Here is an 11,411-nt window from a genome sequence, read left to right on the forward strand (position 1 = left end):
TTCCTCTCAACCTGAGGGTTCTGTGTACACCCGTGGTATGTACACAAACCATACCTAAACTATTCTGTCCTTAATTGTCACAGTGATACCCCGACAGCAGGTTTTATACACTGCACTTGTAATCCAGTATCACCGGTGTCCAACGTGACATCTTCCTTAAAAGCACAGACGATATCAAATAGTGGTTTCGTGTGAACTGGCGCGGCGAGGAACGGCAATCACCTTGATTTCTATCTCTGCTATCACTTTGGGAAAATCCGCATTGGGGTTCTTTTTAAATAAGGCCGAAAAGACACCCAGAAGTGAAGATTTGATCTGGTAGTTTAATGTTGAATAAATAAGAGGGTTCACTATGGAATTTGACCATCCAAGATAAATGGCAAAACCATGAATCCAGAGGTCAACTTTGTTCATATGTGGATCAAGAATGGATAACATTATAAATGGGAGATTCATGCACGTGAAAAGAATGATGGTCACCAGAATAGTTCGAACCAGCTGCCTGTCGTTCCGCATCCTTTGTACCACACCGCTATGCACGCTGGCTACTCGACGGAAACTTGAATTCACTTTTCTCAAAATCTCAACGTAACAAAACAATATGGTCGGAACAGTGATTATCACTGTGGTAACCAGAACAAACACCCGGAAACTACTGTTGGAGTGTAAAGGGTTACACATGAACCTCAGATTGTCATAGGTAAACGTTCCCCAAATGTTTGTCAGAGGAAACGCTAACAGGGTGGGATAAAACGTCCAGACGACCACGAGAATGATCCTGATATTCCTAGCGGTGTAGATCCTGTGGTATAGGCTGAACCTGACGATAAGGAAATAACGGTTGAAGGAGATAAGCACGATGTTTAACACTGCCGTTCCCAGAATGCTGTAGATGATGTACCCATAGTATGGACACGGTCCGATATTGTCCGCATCTAGGAAAAACGCACAGTACGAAATGATGGGCAGACACACGGAACACATCAGAAAGTTACTCACAAAGAGGTTCAGCACAAACTTAAACGGGCTTTGTTTGTGGAGACCTTCCTTGTAGAGAACGAAAATGGCCACCAAGTTTAAGATTGTCCCAATGATTGCAATGGTAGAAGAAAGCACCTGGTGCATGGTTCGATTCCAAGGGAAATCTTGTCCTGCACCGTGTACATGGTTAGCGCTTAAATCGCCAGTCATTTCTCATATGTGTCCGTAGGTTTTGTTTTTGATCCCAGGTTAGAATGATGTGCACGTGGTTCTTGATTCATATCTTTTTTCACAATAACGCCGTTAGAATACCTATGCCTTTTATTCCAGAGTGAGTTCCTCCTTTAATTATCCTGTATGGATTATTGATCCCCGCGGAATCATTAAGCCATCAGAAAATTAAAAAGGATGTTGTTTAACACGCGTTGTAGAGTAATGGCTTTAATAATAACCTTATTCCATTAAGAGCTTGCTTACTTATAATTCTACATAGTTTTGTACGTGATTTATTTTGAGAGAGAGAGAGAGGGGGGAGAGAGAGAGAAGAGAAGGAGAGAGAGAAGGGAAGGTCAGGTCTATCGCGTAATGCTTTCTTCGTCTTTAATTTATAGTTTTCTTGTCCTTTTTTTTTATTGATAATACATTTTATTGTCATCATTATCTGTATTTTGCCTTCAAACCACTAAATGGCATTTTACCTAAATGTAAAATTTTATGATATTTTTCTTAGTTTGAGTTAAATGCAGACCTATAAAACAGAAGTATTACACACAGTATATATGAAAATGAATCTTAACTTACAGTTATAGTGTACATTTTATATCGACGGGAGTCTAACTGCATCTGGAACTGAGTGGCCAACGAGTGCATATCATGCATGCCACGTATCACGGAACGTCGAAGGAAATCTAGTCGATTGGATCAAGCACGGGGGACTTGAAAATCAGAATCTGGTGAATTAAAGTGATTTCTTAATGACTCTATATGTTGTTAAACATGACGATGCAGCTGATCATATATCTAACTGAATGGGGGACTAACGTCTTTGGCGTTTGCAACACGTGTCAAAGAAGTCTTCGCCGACATTGCACGTGATTGTTGGAATTGCTCAAGGCGTCACCAAAGATATCCGGGGCCAAAGGTCAAGGTCACTGCTTTTTACAGACGCCATTTAGATCTAGAGCGGCTTATTTCGCCATCTGAGCATATTCTGTCAGTTTAATTAGTTACTATAATACAATGAAGATTCAAAGTGGCTCCAATTTTTCTTAATTAAGCTGAAGGGGTATTGTTACGATTTTGTCAAATTTTATTTTTCTGTTTTAATTATTTACAATGCTTTAGGGATTCATTAATTTTCTTATGATCAAATGAATTTTGAGAGTAAATCGTAGAGTTATAAGCCAGATACAGGGTCCACAATTTTTTATCATTTAAACAAGGCTCATGTCTTGTTTTTGTTTACATATTTAAGTTCATGCAATATATACCAGTAAAATATTTTTTTCAAACTTCATGTAATTTGTCTATCTTCATATTCATTTTAAGCGTAAATAAACAGTTTCTAACGTTTAACACATTATTGTTGGTCTAAAACTGGAATTTACACTTTAACATTCAAAATGTAAACAACTTTTAACTCAACGAATGACACGTAAATTTTGGTAGCCTATTCAAAATGCCTCACTGAAGCATTGTAAACATTAAAACGGAAAAACATTTTTTTTTACCAAAATCGTGAACATGCCCCTATAAGACCATTTATACTGAAGTCGCATTTGTGCACTGACCATTCTCACTTACATAAACCTAAATATTTATACAACAATGTCTTAATTATATAAAAAAAATCACCATTAATAATACAGAATCACGTGGTTTAACACGAATACTAGCCAAGCATGATCCGGAATTATAAATGAATAGAAGAAAGTGTGATCAATGAACGAATGAATCAGTGAAATATTTTTCTTCTATTTTTACATAATTTTGAGCTTGTAACACTAAATATATGCATTCTCAACACCTCATTACACATAATTATGGCTTTAAAATGTGTGATAACAGTCTTCATCAACTTTCAACATTGAAATTAGTAGATTCCATCGATGCATTTAAGTAGGATTATTTAAATAACAATCTGATATTTATGATAAATATAGTTTTTCAATTTCTAGTAATGCGAGTACTATACATATTGGTATATTATAAACACTTTTAAAGAATATTTTGTGCTAAAATGATGAGGTAAATTGAGAATAACAATAGAGTGCAGCCCCTTGGGATACTCTATAGCAATAAATAATCATTGTCTAATACATGTCAATAAAAACATCGCTATAATACAAATCCATGACTTGATATATGATCCACAGATGGTCATAAAAAATGCAGCAAATATAACATTATGATGATATCGGCCGTTGATAGAATCCTCTTATAGATAGGGGATTCACCATGATAGAATTTCCCCGAAGTTAAAACCATGGCCGAGGCAAAATAACTCCACGATTCACCCTTCATTGTTTAATTTACACTAAGAAATGTCAAGGAAGTATTTTTCGTTTCGCAAATGAAGGCAAACCATATCCATTTAAGAAATGTTCCTGCTTAAAAAGAGTAATTTAAAGAGCGTCTAAATTATTTATGAAATTGGTAAAACAGCTTTGAACATAGTTCAATAAACAGCAGTAATTTAAGACATAATCAATCTTAAATGCTGATTTTCACTGATTTAATGTACATAGGTATGTGCTAAGTTCCTTTGGATTTTCAATAGGTTTACTTCAATTGCATTTTTTATAACGAAACAATTCTAGGTGTATCATTTTCTGAAGTTCAATTTTATGATTTATGGGTACAGTTAATTGTGCATATTCATGAAAGATAAAAAGGAAACATTTTTAATTCTGGATCGAATAAAACTTTTATTTTGGTTAACATTATCTAGAGCGACAGTTTTTTCTTACTGATAAAAAAACCCACAAAAAAACCCATGAACAGTGAAAATAAATACCCCCAATACCTCCCCCCCCCCCCAAAAAAAAACCAAAAAAAAAACCCCAAACAAAACACCCCCCCCCCCAAAAAAAAAACCCACCAAAAAAACCAAAAAACAAAACCAAAACAAAAACAAAAAACAAAAACAACAACAACAAATACGGTCCACTAGACACTCGATCATCAGGATCTTGCCATTTGATCACGTGCAAGAAGATAATTTATACCCCATGCTACTTTACTGAATACCGACTTTATCCAGGAATACAGACATAATCAGTATGGCTGGCAAATTATTTCCCCACGGTGTGCTTTCCGGAAAGAGTCCTTTTATTGCCCCGCTGTCGCATTATTTGTCCAAAACAAGGCAAACAACTAAACCACAGCTGCCGGTTTATTTATGAGTGTCTTTACATCTACTATTTTTTCCAAGTCCTCTTACTTTCATTTCGAGTACACTTACTTTCATTGTACATTCATAAGTAAAAAAAAAACAAGAGGCCCAGGGGCCACATCGCTCACCTGAGCAACAATTGCCTTAATTCTGATCAAATTAGCATTACAGTATCAAAATATCTTGACAACTAAGTACAGTAGATCTTGCTAAAAAACCCTGAAAATCTGCCAATTTTTATCCACCTCTTTCTTTTGGTAAATACTCAGCCCCTTTTGTTGTTGTACCTGTAAGATGATTTTTCTCTATTTCTATATCCCCCCCCCCCCATTTTGTTGCCCCACTTTTCTCTAGGGTATCATGGTTTCATCAAACTTATATCTGCATAACCTGTGCTTTCACACTAAGTTTTGAGTTTTGACCGAAAAACTTTCCCAGAATATTTTTAAAGATTTTCTCTATATATTCCTATGTAAAAATTCAAACCGCCATCACGGCCCCGCCCTACCACTAGGGACTGTGATTTTGAATTTACACTACCCGAGGATGCCTCTACACAAGTTAAAGCTTTTCTGGCCAAATGGTCTTTAAAAATAAGATTTTTAAAGATTTTCTCCATATATTCCTATGTAAATATTCATCCCCCACTGTGGCCTCACCATACCACTGGACTATTATTTTAACGAAATTGAATCTATACGATTTGGAAATGCTTCCACTCAGATTTAGGTTTTCCTGGTCTAATAGTTTTGAGAAGATTTTTTAGAAATTTTCTCTATGTATAAAAATGTATCCCCCATTGTGGCCGCGCCCTACCCCCAGGGACCATGATTTGAACAAACTTGAATCTACATTATATGAGGATGGTTTCCCGCCAATTTGAGCTTTCTTGGTCAAATAGTTTTTGAGAAGAAGATTTTTAAAGATTTTCTCTACCGTATATATTCCTACATGTATGTAAAACTTGATCCCCCAATCGTGGCCCCACCCTACCCCCAGGATCCATGATTTGAACAAACTTGAATCTACACTACCTGAGAATGCTTCCATTCAAATTTGAGCTTTCCTGGCCTAATAGCTTTTGAGAAGAAGATTTTCTCTATATATTCCTATGTAAAACTTGATCCCCTCATTCTGGCCCCACCCTACCCCCAGGGACTATGATTTGATCAAACTTGAATCTACACTACCTGAGGATGCTTCCACTCAAATTTGAGCTTTCCTGGCCTAATAGTTTTTGAGAAGAAGATTTTTAAAGATTTTCTCTTTATATTCCTACGTAAAACTTGATCCCCCATTTTGGCCCCACCTTACCCCCGGGGACCATGATTTGAATGAGCTTGAATCTACACTACCTGAAGATGATTCCATTATAATTTGAGCTTTCCTGGCCTAATAGTTTTTGAGAAGAAGATTTTTAAAGATTTTCTCTATATATTCCTATGTAAAAATTCATCCCCCTATTGTGGCCCCAGCCTACCCCCGGGTACCATGATTTGAACGAACTTGAATCTACATTATCTGAGGATGCTTCCACTCAAATTTGAGCTTTCCTGGCCTAATAGTTTTTGAGAAGAAGATTTTTAAAGATATTCTCTATATATCCCTATGTAAAACTTGATCCCCCCATTGTGGCCCCACCCTACCCCCGGGGACCATGATTTGAACGAACTTGAATCTACACTATCTGAGGATGCTTCCACTCAAATTTGAGCTTTCCTGGCCTAATAGTTTTTGAGAAGAAGATTTTTAAAGATTTTCTCTATATATCCCTATGTAAAAATTCATCCCCCTATTGTGGCCCCAGCCTACCCCCGGGTACCATGATTTGAACGAACTTGAATCTACATTATCTGAGGATGCTTCCACTCAAATTTGAGCTTTCCTGGCCTAATAGTTTTTGAGAAGAAGATTTTTAAAGATTTTCTCTTTATACTCCTATGTAAAACTTGATCCCCCAATTGTGGCCCCAACCTACCCCCAGGGACCATGATTTGAACAAATTTGAATCTACACTACCTGTGGATGCTCCCATTTTAATTTGAGCTTTTCTGGCCCAATAGTTTTTGAGAAGAAGATTTTTAAAGATTTTCAAAAATTTTCTCTATAGATTCCTATGTAAAACTTGATCCCCTTCTTGTGGCCCCTCCCTACCCCCGGGGACCATGATTTGAACGAACTTGAATCTACACTATCTGAGGATGCTTCCACTCAAATTTGAGCTTTCCTGGCCTAATAGTTTTTGAGAAGAAGATTTTTAAAGATTTTCTCTATATATCCCTATGTAAAAATTCATCCCCCTATTGTGGCCCCAGCCTACCCCCGGGTACCATGATTTGAACGAACTTGAATCTACATTATCTGAGGATGCTTCCACTCAAATTTGAGCTTTCCTGGCCTAATAGTTTTTGAGAAGAAGATTTTTAAAGATATTCTCTATATATCCCTATGTAAAACTTGATCCCCCCAGTGTGGCCCCACCCTACCCCCGGGGACCATGATTTGAACGAACTTGAATCTACACTATCTGAGGATGCTTCCACTCAAATTTGAGCTTTCCTGGCCTAATAGTTTTTGAGAAGAAGATTTTTAAAGATTTTCTCTTTATACTCCTATGTAAAACTTGATCCCCCAATTGTGGCCCCAACCTACCCCCAGGGACCATGATTTGAACAAATTTGAATCTACACTACCTGTGGATGCTCCCATTTTAATTTGAGCTTTTCTGGCCCAATAGTTTTTGAGAAGAAGATTTTTAAAGATTTTCAAAGATTTTCTCTATAGATTCCTATGTAAAACTTGATCCCCTTCTTGTGGCCCCTCCCTACCCCCGGGGACCATGATTTGAACAAACTTGAATCTACACTACCTGAAGATGCCTCCACACAAGTTTTAGCTTTTCAGGCCAAATAGTTTTTGAGAAGAAGATTTTTGAAAAATACCAACAAATTTTCAATAATTCTCAATTATCTCCCCTTTAAAGAGGGCGTGGCCCTTCATTTGAACAAACTTGAATCCCCTTCACCTAGTGGTGCTGTGTGCCAAATTTGGTTGAAATCTGCCCAGTGGTTCTTGGGAAGAAGATGAAAATGTGAAAAGTTAACGACAACGACAACGACCAAATTGTGATCAGAAAAGCTCACTTGAGCCTTTGGCTCAGGTGAGCTAAAAAGTCACGGTAAAACTACGATCGAATGCAATACCCATAGATTCACCAGAATATAATGAAAACGCAAAAACCTGCGTTAAGTTCACCTTACACTTATATACCATTCCAGTGAAAAGCCTACTTGTGACAAGGTGAACAAATTTGGTTGATTCCAGTGTTTAGTCTCCGTAATATTGACGTTGTGAACAGCTTCGCTTCCAGAACAATGTCTTTTAGGAACAGATATACGTTGACTGCAACTCTTGTGGAAAGATCGGTAGGGGCAAGACTTCCCTTACATTTATTTAAATAAATGATATGACCATACGATATTATTTTCTTTGGCGGACGGCTAACTTAATTGCGAAATTACAACAATTGTTAGGATTCTGGTCCCCTTCATTAGTGGATTAGCTGTATCAATGGTTACAAGATAAAATATACTATTCAGTTCTTCAGGTACCCTTTTACCAGCTACGGATTTTGAATGAACAATTCAGTAAATAATGGACGAGTGTATTTTTTTATCAGGAGTGGTAAAAAGCCTTACTGCGCCTCTACTTAGTTTGCTACGTGAGCAAACAAATTAATTACAAGAATATAATCATAAACAACACATTTCTATGGCATTGATAGTATATTTGTAGTTACCGAACAATTTGGCTTCAGAACTCTCATTGTTGGTTTAGTATTTCTAACCTGGGCAAGAGTCATTTCCTTCTTTATAGAAAATGCAGTTTATTTTCAACCATGTGCGTCGATCTTTTTCTAATCATATTAGCAACTGAATTGAATTGCTGCATTTTCTTTTATCATGCATGGATGCCTCTGGAACAGGGATTATAATTGAATCTGACTATAGCAATTCATACAGAAAATTAAAATTATCTACTGCAAATTTATGCATGAAATTTCAGTAAAAATCATGATGAAAATCTTTTTATAGCAGATATCACATCGGGAAAAATAAGGGTCCCTAAAAGCTTTAATGCTGTATTATATTTAGTCAATTGATGTTATTATAAAATTAATAATTAGGTAAAACATATAAAGCCCCTCTTATCGATTTCACAGGATGAATTACGTACATGCGCGGGTGCTGTTCGACAGAAAATTAAATTACATCGTTCGAAAGGAAATGCGTCACAAAATGTATCTGTTTAATTCTTCCGTAAACGTTTACATGTATCTTTATACTGATTGGCTACGAGCACATTGTAAAGTACTCTGTGATGATTAGTAGTCAATTAAGGCGAATGTTTATTCCAGACGACGGTAAAAAGTATATTTACGTGTACCAATAACAAACACCTGCGCCGTGTTTATTCATGAATGTCTTATTTACATTAATTTTACGACTGCACGGGATACATGCGCAATTCTCAAAAATAAAAGGAAAATGCAAATTAATGAAATAATTTGTGACACATAGTTTTACCGCAGATGATTTTAAAATCCTCAAATTATTGAAGACAGAAGATCGAAGGACGAATCCATCACACTTTTAACGTTTTTTGATAAATCTGAAATCCTTGTTAAGATGCATACCAGTATAGACATGAGAGAGAGAGAGAGAGAGAGAGAGAGAGAGAGAGAGAGAGAGAGAGAGAGAGAGAGAGAGAGAGAGAGAGAGAGAGAGAGATCCATTTCCTTTTAAGATTAAGTCCGAATTTTATATGAACAAGAAGTTTTATACTGATACTAGTAAACCACAAGTTGAAAAAGATCTTTCTCATATTTCGCGTAAAATCGTAGCGATTAACGGTTCATATGCATTATTATTGTTCTGTGGAGACTTTTAAAATATTTGTTTAAAATGTTTCATATTCTACATGAATAATATTTGCAAAAGTTTCAGCTGCGAAAACATTTGTAAGGGAATTGCTTTTGTACTACAAACTGCATGATCATGAAGCAAGTTAATTACTGGAATATCGAAGTTTAAAAAAAACCAGAATCTATACTTCAACCTGCTTTGAACAGTCTTTTATTTCCTAACAATTTATTGGTCAATCATTCAAAAATAACATTAGTATATACGACTAACACGTGGTTGATAGATGCCTCAGTCTAAAATATGGAGAATATAAACCATTAAACAGCATACAAACGACTAAAGAGGGAGCATTAAAGACTCGTTTATACGGAAACAGACCGAAAATAAAGTTATTTTTGTCCAAGAGCGAATTTCCTCCCTGATGGCCCGTCGGACACGAGGGGGTATAAAGGAGGGCGGCGGAAGGTTGGCTGTACAGAGTCCAAGAGAAGGGCAAGCGGCACCATGAGGCCAGCACTACCAGTACTACTGCTCTTAGGCTGGATAGCTTCTAGCGGAGGTAGGACCTTACAATCGTATTTTAACTCTTGCTTGGTTATATTTCGATCTTTAATTAACTGAGAAATACAATCTTTGGAACATTTTTTTTTGATGAAACACAAAGACAAAAGCAGAATACTGCCATTGAAGTCCGGCTTTTTAAAAACTTACATGTAATCTAGGGCAAAATCTGAAATTCAATTGCGCTTGAATCTTTTGATATGCATTTTTGAAAATATTTTGAAAATATTTTGAAGTAGTTCTAAAATTTATGAATTTAAATACATGTCTTGCAATTAGCATTGGGTAAAAGATCTAGAATTGATAGACTTCACTTGCTTACAGCGACCTGGCCGAGAGCGCGGACTAGGGACGAATGTCCACAACTCAGCTGTCCATCTGTTTTAATTCCACCAGAGTGCCGCCAAACCGATTACACCGTCGTCAACGGAAGGAGGTGCCCGGCCTGTGACATAGATATCTGCCAACGAGATGGCAGGAGCAGAGGAAGGACCGGAGGAAGGGATAACAACAGAGATAACGGTCGCAACCGATGGGATAGAAACCGCGGTGGTAGCGGCGGTAACTGGGATAACAACCGTGGCAACAATCGCGAAAGATGGGATAACAACCGCGGTGGTAGCTGGGATAATAACCTTGGCAACAACCGTGATGGATTGGATAACAACCGCGGTGGTAGCAGAAATAACTGGGATGACAACCGCGGTGGCAACTTTAATAACAACCGCGGTGGTAGCGGTGGGAACTGGGATAACAACCGCGGTGGTAGAGGTGGCAACTGGAATAATAACCGAGGAAGTAGCGGAGGTAACTGGGATGATAACAACAGTCTAATTTGGAACAACAACCGCGGAAGGAATGTAGATCGTAACAGTCAGTGGGATTCAAACCGCAGCGGAAGAAATACCGATACATCAAGAAGCGGTAGTATAACCTTCGACAGAACCAGGGGAGGGGTTTCCTGGGATACCGACCGTAACAGGAACCGTTGGGACAACAGTAGAGGCGCATCCACGGACAGAAGTAGGTCACGCTTTAACGACAGACAGGGAGGGGGCAACTGGGACAACAACAGAGGAAACTCGGGAGGTTCCGGTGACCGCTGGAATGATAACCGAGGATCCAGCGGAGGCCGCTTCGACTCCAACAGTAACGACTTCCGACAGGGCGGCAGCCGGTCTGGTGGGCCAACGGACACACCCCCATCCAGCTGGAATGACCGTGCCAGATTTTGATTATTACAATTTAATATATTTTACAATCTTTTAAATATCATATTTTTCATATTTTGTAATGCATTGATGTGTTAGAGATGATATATTAGAGATGTCGTAAGTGTGCAATTGATTTTTTTTCAGAGTCATGTTTATTAAATATATATTGCAAGCTCTATAACTCGTTGTGTATTCTTTGTGCACGTCAATACGATTTATTCTATGGTGTGACAAAGTCTCGCTTTCTTCAACATTTGATTTCTAGTCTAAAATTGTTTTAATATTTATTTAAAATTTTGCCCTTAAATTTCATTCCTACCTTCACCTTCAACAGTC

The 11,411-nt window shown here is 37.5% G+C and overlaps 2 protein-coding genes across 2 annotated transcripts; one reads left to right on the forward strand and one right to left on the reverse strand.

Moving 5' to 3' along the window:
• LOC128187411 (protein trapped in endoderm-1-like) lies at window positions 1–1,438 on the reverse strand. The gene has a single exon (XM_052857860.1). The coding sequence runs from the start codon at window positions 1,189–1,191 to the stop codon at window positions 175–177; it is 1,017 nt and encodes a 338-aa protein (XP_052713820.1). The 5' UTR covers window positions 1,192–1,438; the 3' UTR covers window positions 1–174.
• Window positions 1,439–9,734: 8,296 nt separating this feature from the next.
• LOC128187422 (N66 matrix protein-like) lies at window positions 9,735–11,256 on the forward strand. The gene is made up of 2 exons (XM_052857869.1): window positions 9,735–9,859; window positions 10,186–11,256. The coding sequence occupies exons 1-2, from the start codon at window positions 9,805–9,807 to the stop codon at window positions 11,094–11,096; spliced, it is 966 nt and encodes a 321-aa protein (XP_052713829.1). The 5' UTR covers window positions 9,735–9,804; the 3' UTR covers window positions 11,097–11,256.
• Window positions 11,257–11,411: the final 155 nt, after the last annotated feature.

The sequence above is a fragment of the Crassostrea angulata genome, chromosome 1 (assembly GCF_025612915.1).
Source record: "Crassostrea angulata isolate pt1a10 chromosome 1, ASM2561291v2, whole genome shotgun sequence".
Taxonomy (NCBI): domain Eukaryota; kingdom Metazoa; phylum Mollusca; class Bivalvia; order Ostreida; family Ostreidae; genus Magallana; species Magallana angulata.

What these genes read in the sequence shown, in the direction of transcription:
- LOC128187411 (XM_052857860.1), bottom strand. Translation starts at nt 1,191, where the DNA reads ATGACTGGCGATTTAAGCGCTAACCATGTACACGGTGCAGGACAAGAT.
- LOC128187422 (XM_052857869.1), top strand. Translation starts at nt 9,805, where the DNA reads ATGAGGCCAGCACTACCAGTACTACTGCTCTTAGGCTGGATAGCTTCT. An exon ending in CTGGATAGCTTCTAGCGGAG is followed by an intron (nt 9,860 to 10,185) that starts GTAGGACCTTAC and finishes ACTTGCTTACAG; the next exon opens with CGACCTGGCCGAGAGCGCGG.